Source organism: Sylvia atricapilla, chromosome 2, assembly GCF_009819655.1.
Source record: "Sylvia atricapilla isolate bSylAtr1 chromosome 2, bSylAtr1.pri, whole genome shotgun sequence".
Taxonomy (NCBI): domain Eukaryota; kingdom Metazoa; phylum Chordata; class Aves; order Passeriformes; family Sylviidae; genus Sylvia; species Sylvia atricapilla.
This window is the reverse complement of record NC_089141.1, coordinates 39,441,352-39,461,742: the sequence shown is the minus strand read 5'-3', so window position 1 is coordinate 39,461,742 and position 20,391 is coordinate 39,441,352. Positions and strand designations below refer to the sequence as shown.

Sequence of the window (20,391 nt, the reverse complement as noted above, 5' to 3'; positions counted from 1 at the left end):
TCTTTTGTGTAGGCATAGATCTAGAATTTTCTTTAGCATTGCTGAAGGTAATGAGAAACTGTTAATTCAAGGTTTACATCTGGTTTTAAATAATATGGACACTTTCATCAATCAATAAAATCTTATTTGATTCCACTACTAATAACTGGCAGATCATAGCAGAGACAGAAAATACAAGTATTTACCAGTATGGAAATATATACATGAAAAAGCCTTTTGAATATTCACATAAACTTCATATTTATAAGTTATACAACAACTCAGGCTCAAAGACAGCTCTGGTATTCCAAAAAGTAGAGTTTCAGTTAGTTACTGTAAAGAACAGAATACACAGATAGAGTGAGAACTTCTAAAAAATTACTTGTTTCATTTAGACTGTCATTTTTCTTTTCTTAAAATATCTCTTCACATAACCTTTTGTGTCCTTCAAAATTCCGTGTTTTTTAGGGTTTTTTTCTTTAACATACACCTACAGCATTACAAAATAGAAAAAAACTGAGTGACTTACATATTTAAGATCACTTTTGAACTGCTTCAGCTGATAACCTCTGGAAATTTTGGGAGTAATCAGAACAGCTCCATGCATATGACTAACTAGAGAGGTAACTGTTCGACGACCTACACCACTCCTTCCTGCCAAAAGAAGTGATCCTCCAGGAAAACTCAGCACTCTGTCCAGTTTGGACACATAACTGAGGACTTCATGGAACAGTAAAATATCTATCTCTTTTTTGTCCCGTCCATAATGAATGATACCCTATTTTAAAAAAAGAGAAAAGAAATCTGATCACTAATAATAAATAAAAGCAGTAAGATATGAAAACATCCAACATTTAAACATTTAGAAAAGAAGGGTTTAATTATTTTTGTGACAGAATTAAAATCTCTCACATACACTTTATGATTAATACATATTTCAATAATGAACACATCCCACTATGCCCAACACCAGAACACCCTGGAAGTTTTTGATGTATTGAAATAGGAATCTACCACTGAACTAATTAAAATTGAATAATGGACCAGAACAAAGTCTGAGCTGCGTCTCTGAGTACAGATTAATTAATAACTCAGGAATGTGTTTTAGGCACCTAATTGCTGCATAACTGCAGATTATGAAAGTTCCTAATGAAAGACACACAACAACAGGTCCTGTGATTAAATTAGGACCTTGTTATCCTTACTAAAACCTCCTCTTTGAAGCCAAATGTAACCGTGCAGTAGGAAGAAAAAAAAAAAAAACAACGAACTCTGCTTACTGAGGGTATTGAATTTCATCATTTCCCATATAGTGTATTGGTCATAAGTTGGCACTTAAAGAGAGGGAGCAAATTCCCATCTGCAAGATCAGTCCATCAAACACTATGACTTAAAAGTGACAATCTTAAAACTCTCATCCTAAAAATCAGAGAGCCTAGGAGAGTCAAAATCTTTGCATTTCCTCATCAAGCTCACCTTTTGTACTTTACTGCTTAAAAGCATGCCAAATCTCCAAACAGTCCATTTGCATTTTGTTACCATATTGCAAATTCAAAACTAAATCATTTAATAAAACACTTAGATAATTGAACAATACACAAATACATATGGACATAAATGTTCCTCAAAATGTTGATTCATCAAACTGTTGTAAATCAGCAGCAAATACAAGTGATGTCCTTTCATTAACATGATCTTGCTACGTGATACCTCCTATTACCTGCCACATAACATCACAAGTCTTCTCTTGCTTCACCAAATGCAAAAGGTGATTCTTTGAACAAGAGGCAGCCCCTACCATAAACCTGGTTGTTTGCTTGTTACTCTTTGCCAAAACTGTCTAGAATCATTGCTGTGAACCCTTGAATATTCTTTAATTGTGTCTCACTTTCTGAATAACATCTTTGAGGTCTGTTGAGTTTAGTCTGCCAAGCGGCCTCCCATGCGGCGGTAGTGCCTGGCCTGGTCTGATGAATGCCTCTTGACAAGCTCCCCAAGTTACATAAAAGGTATCTGTGGAAAAAAAAAGGAAACATTTGAAACATTAGCTGTTCAACTCATATGCTATCTAACCTGACCCAGCTTCCTAAACTGTTTGTTCCTAAACAAACAGCTCAAGTTTGTGTGGTATGCTTCAAATGGCTTACCTGCCATATTATCCAGAACATCTGAGCCCCAGTCACCTTGAAACACTTTGGTCAAAATGTTATCAAACATTTGAAGTTCTTTCACACCAACAATTCTGTCACGGAACAAGCGACGTGCTTCATAAGCAAGAACTTCCAATACAAAGTCTGCAGTTTGTATCAATGAACCTACAAAATTTAAGGAGAGAATTAATTATATGTATTTAAAATAAATTTTCAGATTTCCACTTTAAAATATGAAATTGAAAATTGAGCAAGAGAAATTACATACCAGTAGGAGAGCATCGGTAAGAAAGAAATAAAAGAAAAAGTAAACATTATCAAGTGCTTTTTAATAATTTCTTTATGGATCATTACAAGATAAAATGAAATATATCCTATTAAAACAAGTGTCAGCTTCTAACAAAACTGAACAAGGTGTTCCACACAGTTAAAATTAAAAGTCAGTTTTCCAGGCAATGAAACAAAGAAAATCCAGAAGATATTTTTAAATGGGAAGAGAAAGACTGATAACAAATACTAAAATACGAATAAAAATCCAAAACAGTCAGTATTAGAAAATGCCACTACAGACTTCAAATCTTAAATATTCCTCACAAATATAAAAAAGAAGATGAATATATAACAAGCCTTGTTGTTCATCACTGGATAAGCAGGTGTACATGTCAACATTAGATACAATTAAGAAGTCCTAAAATGAGCTGAGATGACCCATTCATTGATTGTCAGTGCAGCTTTTCTGATATCATTCAAACTGCATCAACCGTCTCATTATCCCAAAAAATAAGTGGAAAGGGTGCATAGCATTCTTATCAGTTTTATTCTCTTTAAGCAGCTTTCTATGCAAACTTCTAATCAATGTAAGAGCTAAAAGATAATGCACAATTGCTCGTGATGTAGTAATAATACCAATTTCAGAGACAAAACAAAATTATAAAGCAGCCTATGAAGTATGTGAATAAATCAGGTTTATATAACCAAACATGAGAGGCAAGGCTCTGGGAATCCAGAAAACAACACATGCTTAAAAAACCCCAGCACAAAACACAAAAAAACACAGAGAACAAAACAGCGAAGCGCAGGGGGCACAGTTCAATTTCCCAGGGGGCACAGTTCAATTTCCCATAGTAAGAATGCAGTCTTAACCTACTAACTTCCCTTAAACCATAAACAGCTCTCACACATATTTTGAAACATCACTGGATTTTTTTTTAACTTGTTTACTCTTATATTATGGAATGAACTGTCAGGCATTTTTTCCCTCCATTGAGTTACACACAGTTCACAGTTTATAAGATCAATGTGAACCCAACAGTACGACTGACATCAGTAATACTCTAGGTCATTGTAGAACTATTTTATTAATGAAAACCAAGTAAGTGACTTACCACCTTCCAAATCGTATCTGAATAAACCAAGAACCCACTGAGTAAGAATACATGGTGTAAAAAGGTAATGACTGTGATCATCAACTGTGAATTTTGCTCGTACCTATAAATGGGAGTTAAGGAAAGGAAAAAAAAAGGGGTATTGTAAAATGTAAAGCACTTTTTCTAAGGTACCACACAGATTAGTTTTCTAGTTGGTGAACATTTAGATATTTTATGAATTACTCCTTGTTTAAATCTTGTCTTCTGACCATGAAACCTTTTCTCAGAACATTTTTTTCTGTACTGTTTTTGATGGAAACAACTGCACATCTCACCTAGGACTGTTAGTGCGGAATTATTAGACAAAATACATAACTTTTTAAAACAATACCAAATACGAAACACAAAGGCAATACTGAAATGAAACAAAAACCTACCTAAATTATAAACATTTTCTCACTAAAACCTACTTATATTTTACTATCTTGCTACAAAATACTTCATACTCACTCGTGCCAGAGAGAATATTTGAATTTACAACTACATCTTTAATTGAAGGAATAACTGCTTTCATCACTTGTAATGATCACAGTGTAATGAGACTTAAACTCATATCTCTTGGAATACATCGATAATGTCATAGGAATCTCCTGCTAACAGATGCAGGCCAGTCAGTGACTAAACCCACACTGTCCAAAGGATCAAGTCTCTGTCATGCTTCTGCCTGGATGGAGACATTGATACACCCTATAGCACGCACCACACAGTGCCTTCCCCAGTAAGGCTATGTACTGATTCAGAAAAGCAAGCAGTTAGGGTTTTGCTAGATAGAAATTCATAAAATTTCATGTGGGAGGCTAAAATGGACTTGTGTCCAGTTCTAAATACCTGCTTTTAACAGTGTACAATTTTAATAGATAGTCCTTGATGTTTGTAAAGGACTCCACCCTCATATCTCCTTCTGTGTTCTTAACAGCATCCACAACAACCGGGCACACAATCATCTGTTGCGCTGTCTCCGCATCCATCAAGCAGGAAAACACTACTATCAACATTTTATAAATCAGGAACTGAAAGTATAAAAGTAACTAAGATATGTGCCAAAATCCTAAAACAAATCTGTAGGAAAACAAGAGCACTTACTGCTTACTCTGCTTGCTTCCAATACCTAGGATTCTCTGAAATAATATGTTCCAAAATTGGCATCAACTTTATTAAAAAGACATAAACTTAGATTTTAATACTAATAAAACTTTTTACTCACTTGTTAATATCAAAAGCTAATTATTTAAAAAAAAATATCTGAATCCTCCATCTCCTTGAAGAAAGAAAAAAGGTTTCCATACCTGTTCATAGATCTGAACCATAGATCCTGCTAGCTGATGTATTTTTGCTAAAGAACCCCAAACAGGGTGATTCTTTAGGTTCTTCTGTAGTACAGGTTCCAAGTAGGCACTATAAATAGTTTGCAGTTGTTCTCTTTCTGGATAGCTATAAAGGGAAAAAATCTAATATGATGGACTTTTACTATTTAAATAAAACTGAGTTACACTTATATACACAATTACCTAGAAATTCAATCGAATAGCATTTTCATCTAGTAGCTAAGTAAAATTATAATTTTATTGCATTAGGCCACTCAGAAATTTTCCAAGTACATCTGTTGATATGGTCAAAGTTAAAAACAAATAAACTTCAATTTCTCTAACTTTTAACCAAATAGCACCTTAACATAAAGGTGCAGAAAGTAGTTTACCACAAGCAAAATTATCCAACAGGAAATGTATTTCCAATGCCTCATTACCAACAGGCACCTGTAGACTCCTCTTAGCTGGACTCTGGTTCCAAGAGGAACCAAACAGCACCAAATCTGACCATCACAAACTGTGAGAAAAGATGAAAGACTAGAACAGCCACAACTTTGTAAAGACTAATTGACAAGAGGTCCTTATAAAGAAAGTCTGAATCTGAGTTCTGAGAGTTAAACTAATTTACATATACTTACTCAATCGCACAGAGACGAACAATAGAAGTAAATCTGGAGGTAAGTTTATGTTTTCCTAATGTTCCTCCAGCTGACATGGAAGCCACAATTTGGATGTTTTCTAAACCAACCCATTCCAGATTTTCATCATAAAATCCTTGATATGTAAGAACCTTTAATAATTAAATTAATACTTCATTAAAGGAAAGTCAACAGAGTATCATACAAAATCAAGTATAATAAAATAGTGAGAAATATACCATCATTTCTGCTTTCTTAATTGCCTGAGGTGCCTGACTTCTCACAATTTTGTCATCTGCAGATTTGCAGGACTCCATTGTCCCGATCATTAATGAAGATGTTAAAACAGATCATGGCTTCCAAGGATATTCTGTACCACTGATGATCACCCCCTGGGCCTGGCTCTTCAGCCAGCTTTCAACCCACTTCACTATATGCTTATGCAGCCTGTATCAAATACTTTTCTCGTGAGGATCTTTTGGGAGACAGCATCAATGGTCTTAGTGAAGTTCACGTAGACAATATTCACTCTCTTCCCCTCATGAAGCATGATTTGCCCCTGGTGAACCCATGCTGACTGCTCCTGGTAATCTTGTCATTCATATATCTACTGCACTGTAACTCACTGAGACAAGCGGTGTCTTTATTTATTTATAAGTATCAGCCAAATAAAAATGGTATCTCATTTCTGCCTGACACCTACACAGTCTATTAAACCACAAACAAAACTAATGCCAATACAGGATGCAGGATTTTAACACTGAAATTAATCAATGTAGGTATTTATGACATACATTAAATCATATCCAGTATGCTTGAGTCTCTTTATAAATAATAGACATAAGTGTTCACCTGCTGCAGAAAAGCCACGAGAGTGCTTGTTCCCCATTTATCAGGTTTGGGTAGATTGATGTCTTTTAAGTACAAAACAAGCCTTTCACAGTCCTTTGGTCTGTATACTCGCCCAGTGTTTGTGCTGATCACAATGCAAGTTTGACTTAGTTTCTGTAGAAGATGTTGAGAAGTAGTCTGTGCACTGCAGTGAACAGTAGCAATCTGAGTAGAGCGGAGCTGAGAAAATGCATAGTGAAGCAGCATCCTAGAAAATCAAACATGTACATACATACAGGCATAAATAAATTAAAATGCTGTGTATCCAAAGATATTTTATACTTTTAGAATTAAAATGCATATACTACATCCTATATTAATGGAATAGCTGGAGCATGAGGTTTGCTGAATTCAACATTCTTGCTTTTAAAACTGTAAAATTTTCCATTCACAGAATTCAATGAAAGTGCAGTGTATACAGCTACACAAAACAAACAGCTAATTTAGTACCTTGATAATAGTGACCCGAACCATCTAAATAAGGAATCTTATAAAGGCAAGGGGATGTGCTAAATTGAGCTGCCTGCACAAGGCATCTAGAATCTCTAGGATCTCATGTGCCTCCAAGACTCTGCTCCATGACAGTAGGTTTTCCAAAGATCCTGTTTCATGTCTAAAAGCCACATTCAGATGTTTTAGATGCATAGTGACAGTCTGAACTGACCCTGGAGAACTTCGTAAGAATTTACTTATTTGCCACTACATACAGTTTGTTTAATTAATGACCTAAATAAGTCATATTCTATCAGAAAGTCGTATGATAAAAGCATTATAAAAAACCCTACAAATTCTGTCAATCAACTAGAAGCATATTTTACTTAAAGTAGGAACTATTTTTTACCCCTTTCCGCATCCTTCAGGACCCACAAGAAGAAATGGCTGCTTATTATTATTATCTAGCCATGGTCTAAAGTAATCAAAACCTCTCTGCATGTCAGGGGTTTGGATGACAGGAAGTGTTTGGAGATTACTGAAGTCATCAGCCGTTAGATTTTCAGGTCTTTTCAGCTGATACAGCATTAGCTCTCCAGTGTCAGTGTCATAATACGTGTCCAGGGGCTTCCTCGGATCAGGAGGAGACTCTTGTGACCAACTGAAGATCTTTAAAAAAAATTTAAAAAAAGCTTCAGTTAAATCCATACTCCTAACAACAAGATCTACTATTTCAAGCTAGTCTAAAGATTGTTCAAAGAATACTTATGTAAAATCAAACATATAATTATTCAATTTGATAGCCTGAGGCTGCCTTTGAAAAGTCAATCATACCATGGATATACTTTATTATTAAGTCCTTAACTAAGCAATAATATATTACTTCCACTTTTCATAATATAAAGAATCTAAATTAAATTTTATTTAAAAAAAAAACTTATTTTTTTATATTAGGAATCCTAATAAGAAGAATACCTAAGAATTCCTCCCTGATGAGGTGCAAAGTCCTGTTACTAAAAGTATTCTGAACAAAAAAATACCCCACAAAAATAAATCTGAATTACATATGCAGTACTTATAGACAAACACAGTCTGCTACACTGGGTCTTTGCACCAAGCAGTATGGACAAAGTATTTCACTATCTCTTGATGCATGATCAAAGAATTGCAATCTGGGATGGATGCAACATATCAGTGACACATAAAACATCCCTTCACTTCTCAGCTACTTCCCTACAGATAACACAAATCAAAATCAAATTTGAGCACAGAGATTACCTCTTTTGCAAATTCTTGTCGTGACTTCATGTTGAGATTGCCACCAAGACCACGTAACAAGTTAATAATAAACTGGCCACGGTCAGTACTTCCATGAAGATGAGACAGTCCATTCATCACAGTTCCAACTAAACTTGTTTCTATTACAAAGTCATTCTGTAAATTGAAAGTTGTAGTAGATTTAACCATATTCCTCAATATAAATGTGATGTGCTGCTAGCATGCTGTTACTACTCATTGCTTTTTGACATTTACACAAACGAGGAAAGATATCAACACAGCTACTGTTCTGGAAAATTCTTGACATTAAATTATTTCTAAGCACCGATTCAGAGGTTTTAATTCCAGAGTATGAGTTCATGTATTTTAAGATAAGCAATCATAACTTTCCTCACAGATTTTGAGAATCTATAAGGAATAAGCATTAACTTTACACTGGAAACCTTCCTTTTGAACAGATTCTTCATGGATTTTGCTCTTTGGCACCAAAGGGAATTTGCAGCCTCAGGAACAATATCATGTTTTTTCCTTTGATACTTTAGAAGCCTAAAAAATGCCATGGATAAAAGAATTAAGAGGAAAAATAATTTAAAAGAACACAACAGGACCACATATGTTCCCTAGGAGGAGATAATGCACATCTCTTAAACACTAGCACACTGGCCACAGCAGTGGAGAAGTCTCCTAAAAAATATTTTCAGTGCATAAGCTAATTGATCCATGCAAATCCAACTCCTCCAGAAGCACAGTCTGGGAAGCATCATAAATGTGGTCACAGCACCAAGCCTGCCAGAGTACAATACAGGTTTGGACAACACTCACAGGTGCACAGTTTGATTCTTGGGGTGGTCCTGTGCAGGGCCAGGAACTGGACTTCAGTGACCCCTGTGGGCCCCTTCCAGCTCAGGATTTTCTACAATTCCATAATTCTATCAAAAAAGGGCTGAGATTTTATTTTTTTTTTTTTTATTACAGCTCCAAAACTAATCTGAATGATCTATTCAGTGCTAAACTAGAAAAATGGCTTATACTTAACAGAAGCTAAAATTTGATTAAGTATTCATTTACTAACCTTCTTTACAACCCAGTTTAAAGCCTTTTCAAAATAGTCCCCAATCCAATTTTCAAGGTTGTATCTGCATTCTTCAGGCTGATTTCTTATCCAAGACTTTATTAGAGCATTAAGATCTGTATCTTCATCACTAATCAAAACAAAAAAAGACTCAGATAAATACAAGACATCAATGTCTTTAAATAGACTATTTTAAAGGAACAACAAAATTCCAGGAAAAGTCTGATAAAATACTTTAATAATTTCTAGCTAATATTTGGGCTCTCCAGTAAAGAATGTACAATGTCTTTCAGAAAACATCTTAGGTATTTCCGTAAAAAGTTTATAACAAACACCACAGAAGGGATATGCAACCTAAAGAAACTTCCCCAGTGACTGACTTCCTAAGTGTAAGCAACTAATCAACTGCTCCCTTCACTTGAGAATACCTTTCAAGTATATATTTGCTCTCTTTAAAAGTATATAATACTACTGTGGCTTACCTCAGAAAGATCATTCCCATTCGAGATATTGTAGCAGGAGAGGCACAGCTAAGATCATGAGTTTCAAATATAAAGTTAACATTTGAACCAAACTGAATTCTTTCTCCACTGGGCATAGTCAACAATTTGTTGTCATCCAAAACAGAATTCAAAGATTCAATCCATTCAGGATCAATATCACCATCACAAATTATCCATGAAGTAATATCTATTTCCAAACACACACAAAAAAAAAAATCAAAGCCAAGAAAAACTGTTCAAAAATATTACCCCTTGCTCTCTTAATGTTAATTATCATTCTTTCTTCATTATGACTTTCAGTTCTAGGAAGACATTCCTCACATGCTTTACCTTCAGCTGCCTATTTTTGCATTCTTATGACAAAATTTGTAAAGAATACGCTGAGGCTTTTGGCTACAATTGTTACCAGAAGCTTTTCTTGCCTTATGCTATCCACAAATAGTATCACAATACAAAGAAGTACGTGAAAAGGAATTGTTTCAGTAATTTCAGCATAGCAATATGCAAGTCCCACTCAGACATACCTCGGGGCTCTCGCACCACTTGCCGAGCACTATGCGTGAGCACTCCATCAGACCATTCCCTGGTATCCATGTCAATCCGGCCCAGCAGCTGATGCCGAGGCATGGCTTTGGGATTCATGGTGTACTGCTTCACTACGTGGCCAGTTTTACCCAGGGCTGTCTTTAACATCCGCCAGAGCGTTGATTTCCCTCCACCACTTGGACCCACGATGACTACACCCATTCTCTGACGCAGCTGTTCATATAACTCCAAAGCCTTCTTGATCTAGACAATGAAAGGGATAATGGCCATGTGAAATTGTAAAGCTAAATCAAACATGCTCTTCTATAGTATTTCTGAGATTTATTTTGCATGCAGACACCTTCTATAATTCGGGGTTTTTAAACAATAGATATAGGCAGATATATTTAAAATTATGATACTAAAGTTTATGAAAACATTTATTTTACATGCTAGAAGTATTTCACTAAATTACTAATACAAAAATAATAGGCATCTTTGGGAATATTTTGGACATATTTAATTTAACAGTCACGAAATTTCATCAAGTTCTACAATGAATAAATAAAAACAAGGCAGAGGACTGCTTGCAAAAATCAAATATTCACATATATCATTCTTTCACTGTCCAAAATATTCATTGGCATTTGTACCTGCTTGAATGAAACTGTGTGTCACATGTTCACATCGTAGTTTTCCTTGCATTATTTTTCTTTCAATTACATAACCGATCTACTGTGCTTCTAACACACATCTAATTTTTTGTATACATGTAATTAGAATCTATCTACCAGTTATTCCCACTTTTTTATGAAAGGTTTTTCAAAAGAAAACAGAAATTAGTTAAATGAATGTAATATTAATCATTTCTAATTCAGAATAATACTGTTTTATTGCTGATGTTTACCTGTGTGCTTATAATTTCCAAGTTTGCTTCTTCAAAGGCTTGTTGTAAAGCTGCAGTTAACTCAGCATATTCCACATCTTTAGAATCAGTGCCAGGAAATACATCTTTAACCAGCTCATCAAAACGTGTGCAGTCTGCAAATGTAAGCTTTGATGTGGTGTTCAGCCGCAAAGCTTGAACCACTATGTGACTTTCATTAACTGGAAAGAAAAACAAAGGAAACAGATCAGTTTAAGCTGTGTCAACACTGCTCATATGTTGAATGTAGAACTGGAGCATAGATTCCAGAATTCCAGTTCATGTACCATTCTACTTGGAAGCTAGGCTTAGTCAAGCATATTTACTGTAAGTACAATATGTGCCCACAAATGCACTCTATACAGATATGAGGTGGTTATGATGCTGCTCAGATGCAGACCATTTGTTATGTCAAAATTTGTAAACTTTCAGATATATGCTGTATAATAAAACAGGAACAAGCAGTTGTCTCCTAAAGACATGAAATACTTACCCAGTCCACACTCTCTAATTCCCTCTCATTGAACACCTAAACAACAATAACTTAAAAAATCTTTTAAAAATGCAGTGACTCAGTCTAATCCAATATATTTCTATCATTCCTACCTATCCTTATATTTGTCTACCAACCTGAATCTAGTTTCATGTGACAATTTTAGCAAAACTCAGAGTCAAAATGGTTTGAAAACCGACAGCACCACAGGATCAACTTTCCTGTCCTAAGCCAAGTGAAAACAAGTCCTGTAGTCTGCATTCTTATCATCATATAAAAGCTCAGTCTATAATATGACAAATCTTTTGCGATCTCCTAGTGAAGGTAGGCTTTCATAGACATTTTTTTCTTTTCTAAATTGCCTACAGATACAAGCCATGGCTTTATAAAATTCCAGCGAACAAGAAAGCTAGACTGAATTATATTTGTACAAGATGCTAAAGAATCAAAAGTCTGGTATGGTCATTCTTACCTTCTTGCTTTGCATCGCTTTTCTTCAGCTGATGAAGAAGACTGCCACAGCCTCTCAAAACAGTCTTCAGGGCTCGTAAACCCCAATCATAGTGTTGCTGTGGTGTCAGAAGCTCCCTGAATTTAAAAACAACAATATTGTAATAAGCTCTAGGTGACAGCATATGAAATTTTGGGTTGGTGAATGAGCACACTTATAATACAGGTATGGTCAGAAGAGAAACTGGCACATATTTGTAGTTTCATCTGAAATGCATTTCAGAAATACAGCAATGACACTGGAATTTTCAGAGGGGTTATATTCAACACGTATTTATTATTGACCCTAACAGTATTCACTATAACTTCTGATCTTTGTATACACTCTAACGCACATAGTTTTAACCAAATAGTCACTTGTATTTCAACAATTTCAAGAGTTCAATACAACACAATGCTTGTGAGCATTCATACACTCATTTTTATATTTAGTGAGACTCTAGGGGAGCAGCAATTTGCTCCCTTGACAATGTAGCTTAATTCAAGATAGTTCAACATCTCAACCTCCCAATATATTGCTGTATTTTAACTTTATAAGTTAAAAGTATCTCTGTACAGAGATGTCCATGGTAAACCATTTAGATTTAATAGCTATAAGGGAAGAGATTTATAAAGGTAACTTTACTAAAGAGGGCAGAGGTGGAGTGGTGAAAGCTTACCTTGCTAGATTAAAAATAGCCACTAATTTCCTACCCAGTATTTTAGCATCCTTAAAGCCTTCAGAATACAAAATAACTTCTGCAATGAGTTCATTGTCTGGATGAGTCATAGCAACTGGCCTGAAAAGTTGCTTGAGATTATCAGGCAGTTTTTGTCTTCCTCCATAACCTTTTCCAGCAGGATTCAGAGTGATAAAAATTCCAGAATTAGGATCCATTTCAACCTAGCATTAGAAGTGCATTGTAATGATATATTGTCAGATGAAACAGTATTGAAAAATGCCAGGTGGACTATGTTTAGTTAGAGCAGCCAGTTTTTAAGTGCAGCAAAAGTGAATAAAACAATTAAGTTTTGCTGTACCTTTTTCCCAAGCATCTCACACACAGGACTGTGTTTCTTCAATGCATGTTGAATTGTCTGAACTTGCATGGATACTGCAGACAATACAGCTTCCTCAAGTCTATTGAATTCATCAAAACAGCCCCAAGCACCACACTTCACTAAGCCCACAAATATGCGTCCCATTGACTTCACATCAATGCCCTTGAAAATGAAAAGAATGTTGTCAAAATTCAAATAACAAGTAAATATAAAAGAATATCTTCCCATCCACTAAAAAGCAGGTCCTTGAAACTACCCACAAATTTGTAATGGCAAATGAAAAATTATCAGAATAATTTCCATAATCATTTTAATACATCTACTACTAATAGTAATAATAATAATAATAAGAAGAAGAAACATTATAATTTTAATATTATTTCTGGAATATAATATTGCTTTACGAAGTATGGGTATAGATATCCATTTCTTAAATTAAACAACACAATATTCACCTCGTCACAATTAAAGACTAATACTTGTCTTCCAAGAATCCCACCCAAGGCCTTTACTGATTCTGTCTTCCCAGTTCCAGCTGGACCATAGGGATTTCCTCCAAGGCCCATCTTCATGGCCTGAGTAAGAGTTAGGTAACACTTATCTGTCAAAGGTGTATAAACAAGTTTTGGGGAAATCCCCTGCAGAAATAAAGCAAATTATATTGATTGGTAGACAGAAAATACTGGCAATTTAATTTCATTCATTTTATTCATAAATAATTAATTTGATTATATAAAGCAACAGCCAAAATTTCTGTCTCATTAAGAATATGAGTTTGTTTACAAAGCTGTCCTGGTTTTATACCAAATGCCAATGTATTGTTCAATTTTTTTCACAACTACAGATGAAACTGCACTCTGATATGTACAAGCAAGCATATTAAAAATATTTATATTTTAATGCAGCTACATTGATACAACTTATAGTTGCCCCATCAGCATCAGGAATGAAAGTATTACCCTATCTTTTAATATTATCCATGAAATAGCATGTTAAGGACATAATAAAGTCTAAAAAATGACAACAGTTAGGAGACAATCAGCAGCATGTATGAAATGAGAAAGCGTTTGACTCATATATAAAAGCCACTACATATAAATACCACACCTGATACTCGTAAGTATATTGGAGTTCAGCATCTACCATCTGAACATAACATTTTTGGTCGTTCAGATAAAATCTCAGCTGCTTCTTCCAAGCCCAGTCTTCAACATTGTGAACCTCAGCTCGATTCAGCTGTTTCACCACATCAATGTTATGAATGATATCAAAAATCAGAGCTTTAAGCTTGAGCTCAAGGATTCCAGATTCTGCAAATAATCACACCAAAAGAAAAAAATCACACTAGTGTAGCAAGGAAGACACGTTACCCATTCTCAAGTTCATTACGCTGCTTTCCAGTATCAGCAGATTTTATTTAAATCGTTTGAATTATATAAAGGTTTTCTATTTACTGAAGCAAGCAATGTAATATAAGATCTTGACAAACAATGTAAATCATGTAACTTCAGTCATTTTGAAGTGATTTTCTCTGCCTCTAAATGAGGGAGGGGGGGAGATGAGACAGAGGGAGAAGGGGAGAGAGAGGGGGAGAGGAAAAAGGAGAGGGAGAGGTTTTTCTGCAGAGTAATTTATGCCAAGAGTGTTCATAGCCCTGTCCACTTCAGCAATCAATGTGGCCAAACCTGCTGAGTGATCTAAATAAATAATCCTTGTTTACATTGAAATATTAAAGGCTCTAATCTTGGCTGTAATAGGTGAGTGACTTTATGTAACAGCTTTATGAACTCAAATTGAGACAGATTTACATAATTTCCTATTTGAACAAACAGAATGTAAAATGCTATACAACTGCAGTCATAAGAAAGAACTATATATAAATTTTTATACCTGTAGTCCCAGTATCTTTTATGCCACTTCCAACGCTAGTATAATGATCCAGTTTAGCCCTGAGTTCTAATTCTAATTGTTGTAGATTATGATTTTTGATAGCACTTTCAACATCTTCAGTGAACAGAATTTGTCCTGCCAAGGAAAGAATCTTTGGAAGAGAAAGTTCTAATTATATTCTGAAAATACCGAACACATTTCAAAACTAACCAGCTTTTCAATTACTTTGCAATTGCTTATTATGTCTGATAGTTTAAATATTTTACTGCATAATTTTTAAACAAAACTCTACATTTGCTATGCTCCTAAGAACAAATAATAAATAAAGCCATCTTAAAACCCAGAAGAATTTTGCCAAATCTTGCAATGTAATCTAATACAGAAAGTCTCTTCCATTAAGTGGTCAAATCGCCATGTAAAAGACAAATATTTCATATGTTTACAAAAGGAATTTAGTAAGAGAACATATTTTCAAGAATTTCTCTATATGATAAATGAGTAGAATGTATTTGATTTGGATTATTTTCTTCCAAATCTAACTGTATAGCTCTTTATAGCACTAAAAAAATAAGTTATTTGGCAATTCTGTGACTACACAGTGGCATTACTGGATTGACTACTACCTGGGAAGGAAAGAGTGATGGATCAATTGAACCTTGCGATTTTTTTCCAGCATCAACACAGTCAATTAACATTTTTTTCAGGGTCTCCTTCATCTCTGAAGCCAAACTGTTAAGCCACACCTGACAAAGAGAAGCAAAAATTCAAAAATCACATTACAAATTAATTTCTCAAAGAGGTTTAAACTGGACTAGGATGCGATTTTCTTACCTCCACATCATCTGATAGAAGAACTTTATTTCTAAGTGGCACCGTTTCTCCTTCTGCAGACTTCATGGCAATTATGTATTTAAACTCTTCATCAAAGTTCACACTATTAATGCCTATTAATCAGAAAACATCAATGAAGTAATATATTCTTAGTCAAATATTAATTACTACATGTCCAGTCATGGAAAGAGAGGAACTGCAACCCATTATTGGGCTTTGAAGAAGCTTATCTCTAAGTAAGTAAATTTCACAAATAAGTATTAATGCATTACCAGCAAAAAGTTTCTTAAGATGAGACTGGATAACCAGAGGATTTGTGGACTGTCCTAAAATTTCCAATAAGTCATCATCTCCAACAAAATAGAATCTTGGAAATGCTGAGCGTTTTTCCTGTATAAAAACAGAACAAATCAATTTTGTTTATTTAAACCCAAGCTTACTGACTTTCTTTATAAAAAACTGTATTAATGTTCACTGTACCTCCAAAAACTCATTCAGAGATTTCTGACATCTCTGAAGCTGGTCAAGTATGGTACTTAAGGTATTTTTTATTCCTGCCCGGGCATTCAGTGATGTTATCCTATTGTCACTCTTAATATCTGACATAATGGATCTTAGGAGGAAAAAAAAAAAAAAAGAATTCATAAATCCATTATAATTTTAATTTAAATATGACATATATAAAGTTAAGTAAATAAAAAATAACACACAGGCAAATAATATAAACAGTTGATATATAACTTTTAGGTTTCAGTACTGATGATGAAACATTTCAGAATTTACCTCAATGTCTCTCCAAGGTAATTTAAGAACAATGGTTTCTTGCTAGAATTTCTCTGCCCAGAACCAAGAACATTCAATTCTTGACTTTTATTTCTGTTTAAGTCATTTCAACTCAAGCCAAGACAGATAATGGTACAAATCTTTCCATATTTCTAAAACCTACTCCCTTTTTTATTTTTTGACTTGTTCAGAACAAATAAACCATCTGTTTCTCCCAAAACTCTGTGTGTACTTTCTTAGTGAACAAAGTGATTGTCTTCCACATGATTCTTGAAATTACGTCACTTCTGCTGCTAAGACTAATCTTAAGTTTGTCTGTCCTGATTACAGTCTTTGACACTTCTCATGACTCCTCTCTTCACGTCCCCCATTAAATGAAAATATTACCACACATTTATTCAGATATATGTTGCTATAACACATATATATCCTCTGAATTTCTGTTACTGAGCTTCTTCACCATACATATGCCAATTGTTCCATATACTTTCACCATGAAGAATATTCTAGACTACATGCCAAAGATCCTACAAAAGGTAAGTTGTATTCCATAACACTCACCTAAAGCTTTCATCAACTTTGTTAAAACGACCTTGTTCTTTGGGTAGAGCTCCACGACCAAATATCGGTTCCAAATAGACCCATTTCCTCTGAATTTGGTTTAAATTCTGAAGGTACTCATCCAAGTCAGCTAGCTTTTTTTCCCAGATGGACACTTTATCTTCAAAACCTTTGTAATATGGAGAGTCCTTAAGAGACTGTAGAAGACAACGATGATCTCCAACTTGATTGACTGTGTCCTTCCAGTCTTTAATAAGCCTGATAGTCTTGCCTTGGCTATCTTCATAATCTGTTAACATAAAGACAGCTCCAACTCCCCAGAGTTCAAGCTCACGTAATGCTTCTCTGATTGTGATTTCACCTTGAGCTCGACAATTCAAATCCTATTTAAAAGCAAGAATAGATCTCATAGGAAAATACAGAGCTTGCAATAAACTCTCCATTCAAAAAGATAATGTGAATTCTACTTCTATAGCATCAAAGATATATGCATATGGAACAACATATACCACATAAAATAAACCATAAAAAAACTACAGATCTTGTATTTAAAATTATCCATACCTTAAGTTCCATTGCTTTTTCTATGATGGCATCTGTCACTTTTAATAGATCTCCAAATAGCAAACCCTCAAGTGTAGTGCCTCGGGGAAGACCCAGAAGACGAAAGAGATCCAACCAATGGTCAGAAGAAAGATGCTCTCCTCTTACATATTTTAGGAGTGGAATTATCATCTATAGAAAAAACACACATGTAAATCCATCTAGTCTTTATGAAAATTGCATCTCTGATTATGGAGTGACATGCTATTCACACAGAAATAAAATTTAAATTCTTAAACTGAGGTACAGTTTTTTCAGTTCCTGAATTTAAAGTTCGGGATAATGATTCTGAAGACAACTCATGGTAAATCTGTGTCTCTGCAAGCTATAAAGACCATTCTGTTTACTGTCAAGAACTAAAGGTTCCAAAAGTAAGTGAAATATTCAAAACACTATCAGAAAATACTTTGTTAAATATTAACTGGTTTTATTGCAAGAAATGAACAATGAGGTATAGAATGGAGTACATTACTCAATAATACCAAAACAGTTTTTGCTTCACAGGCCTTTTTGAAATTCATAGAATCGCAGAATTATTTGGGTTGAAAATGACCTTAGAGATCACCTGGTTCCAACCTCCCTGTTGTAGGCAGGGACACCACTCCACTAGATCAGGTTTCTCAAAGCTCCACCCAACCTGACTTTGAACATTCCCAGGGTAATTAGCATCTTACTTTATATTTGTCCACTTCTTTTTGCAACTTTACTGTCATTACAGTGTGTTCTTCCATCTTCCTTAGTCTGTCATGCCAGTTAAACAAAAATTCTTCAAATAGGTATATCTTACTTCTGCATGAAAATCAAACATAAAAAGGTCGTAACAACACAGTACTACAACCATACTTGTATGCCCATTAAAAATAAAGCAACAAAATGTTACCTAAATGTAATCCAGTCTTCTTTGGCTTTTTCCTGAAAACCTTGATAAAACTCTTCATACAGTGTCCAGACTTGTGCATAACTCTGAATATCTTGACTTACAGCTTCTGACAATGATAAGTCAGGCTCTTCCAATTTAAAATGACGGCATTCTTCACTGCATAAAAAATCATTCCATTATGCATTGCATTATTTCTCTGTACCTTCATGGATTAAGAAATGGTACCATGCAGAAATCATCATACTTTTCTAAGAAAAGTCATTGGCTTTACTGAAGAATATTGCTGCAAACAGCAATTTCCTTATAATTTCCTTCTTGAATAGAAATAATAAAGAAATATGAGCGATAACTCTTCCACACAACAACCTTCTCCCATATTCACAATTATTTTCCATAAATTTTTATTTATTTTTTATTTATGAGAAAGCTGAATTAATTTGTGCCCTCAATATCAAAGCTGGAAAGAAAATATTTTGAATTGACAGTTTTTTCCTGGTGGTAAAAACAATATGCTTATTTTATTTACCATCATTTACATGCCAACATAAGAAGTTAAATAGAAAACTTCATCCTCAAGATCTGCAAGAATGAGTACAGACAATTACTGGGAGATGTGAGCTCCTGTCCACTTAAGTTACAAGTGGACTGAGGTTCTTTTTGGACCATTATCCCAAACCTTCTCTTAGTGAGAATTTCAAAAGTCAGAATTAAGCCTTTAGTGTACAAACTTCCTTTTGCAAGACCTTAAGAGACTTCTCAATTTATTTATCCAAAAAAATTAGAAAAACTTAGCTTAGGAAATTCATGTTAGGTAAAATCAACAAAAAAGGACCCTGAAAAGCTAATGAAAAACATGTAATAGAAATAAAATTACTTTCAATATCTGTTGTGATAAAAATTGGTGAACATTTTCTGAGATACTATTGCTGCAAAAGGTCAATACATTCATTAATAAGATAAACAGGGAAATAAACATACATACATGAGTTTTCCTTCCATGATTTTAAGTTCATCAAATTCTTTTTTTTTTTCCTTTATCATCTGAGCACTTTTCTCAAGTACATCCTGATCACCTGTTTCAATGACATCATCACTTGGCTTCAGCTGATCCCAGCGAGCTTTAAATTTTTCCAGGTCTTGAAGATATATATTGATATGTGAAAGCACGTTTCCTTTCATCATTTCCATCTGCAAAGCAATAGGCAAAATGCTTGTGTTATTACTGAATTGACAATATTTATGGATTTAATCTAAGAAAAAATTACTGTTTCAGACATATTAAAAATAACTTCAACATTGTCAGGTAAAATTTTCAGCCTTCATTGCTACCTGTTCAGCAATCATAAGCTGGTGGCTTTCCATCATTAATTCAAATTTATCCCATGTAGCTCTTAGGTTACTGATACTGTCCAAACCTGCACCAGCCACAGTTCGCAGAAGTTTGTTTTTATCTTCAGCCTCTTGAAACAGGAGAAAAACCTAAAATCAGAAAAATCAAAAATAAGCATGCATGTAACAATTCAGCAAATCCTGTTTATCTAAAGCAAACACATATGAATCACCAATTCTTTATGCACAGATAATAAGCTTATACACAGCTGCTTTTTTAATACTGCTTATAAAATAACAATAAAAAATTTGGGAAAATGGTATCTGAGGTATTTAGAGAAAT

The 20,391-nt window shown here is 34.4% G+C and overlaps 1 protein-coding gene and 1 long non-coding RNA gene across 2 annotated transcripts in view; one reads left to right on the top strand and one right to left on the bottom strand.

The window, feature by feature from the left end:
• LOC136357581 (uncharacterized) overlaps window positions 1-20,391 on the top strand; it is a 391,604-nt gene that overhangs the window by 33,475 nt on the left and 337,738 nt on the right. The gene's annotated exons all lie outside the window — the stretch shown is intronic.
• DYNC2H1 (dynein cytoplasmic 2 heavy chain 1) overlaps window positions 1-20,391 on the bottom strand; it is a 143,082-nt gene that overhangs the window by 104,137 nt on the left and 18,554 nt on the right. The window contains exons 21-49 of the mRNA XM_066312977.1: window positions 20,049-20,198; window positions 19,702-19,907; window positions 18,720-18,875; window positions 18,514-18,628; window positions 17,801-17,971; window positions 17,237-17,619; window positions 16,373-16,505; window positions 16,165-16,282; window positions 15,893-16,005; window positions 15,685-15,804; window positions 15,062-15,212; window positions 14,279-14,481; window positions 13,627-13,809; window positions 13,151-13,333; window positions 12,790-13,013; window positions 12,093-12,208; window positions 11,110-11,309; window positions 10,202-10,466; window positions 9,657-9,864; window positions 9,175-9,304; window positions 8,103-8,258; window positions 7,234-7,493; window positions 6,354-6,600; window positions 5,502-5,653; window positions 4,843-4,987; window positions 3,515-3,617; window positions 2,127-2,294; window positions 1,868-1,992; window positions 509-757 (exon numbers count right to left, since the gene is read on the bottom strand). Coding sequence (XP_066169074.1) covers window positions 509-757; window positions 1,868-1,992; window positions 2,127-2,294; window positions 3,515-3,617; window positions 4,843-4,987; window positions 5,502-5,653; window positions 6,354-6,600; window positions 7,234-7,493; window positions 8,103-8,258; window positions 9,175-9,304; window positions 9,657-9,864; window positions 10,202-10,466; window positions 11,110-11,309; window positions 12,093-12,208; window positions 12,790-13,013; window positions 13,151-13,333; window positions 13,627-13,809; window positions 14,279-14,481; window positions 15,062-15,212; window positions 15,685-15,804; window positions 15,893-16,005; window positions 16,165-16,282; window positions 16,373-16,505; window positions 17,237-17,619; window positions 17,801-17,971; window positions 18,514-18,628; window positions 18,720-18,875; window positions 19,702-19,907; window positions 20,049-20,198 — 5,133 coding nt within the window. The remainder of the gene's footprint in view (window positions 1-508; window positions 758-1,867; window positions 1,993-2,126; window positions 2,295-3,514; window positions 3,618-4,842; window positions 4,988-5,501; window positions 5,654-6,353; window positions 6,601-7,233; window positions 7,494-8,102; window positions 8,259-9,174; window positions 9,305-9,656; window positions 9,865-10,201; window positions 10,467-11,109; window positions 11,310-12,092; window positions 12,209-12,789; window positions 13,014-13,150; window positions 13,334-13,626; window positions 13,810-14,278; window positions 14,482-15,061; window positions 15,213-15,684; window positions 15,805-15,892; window positions 16,006-16,164; window positions 16,283-16,372; window positions 16,506-17,236; window positions 17,620-17,800; window positions 17,972-18,513; window positions 18,629-18,719; window positions 18,876-19,701; window positions 19,908-20,048; window positions 20,199-20,391) is intronic.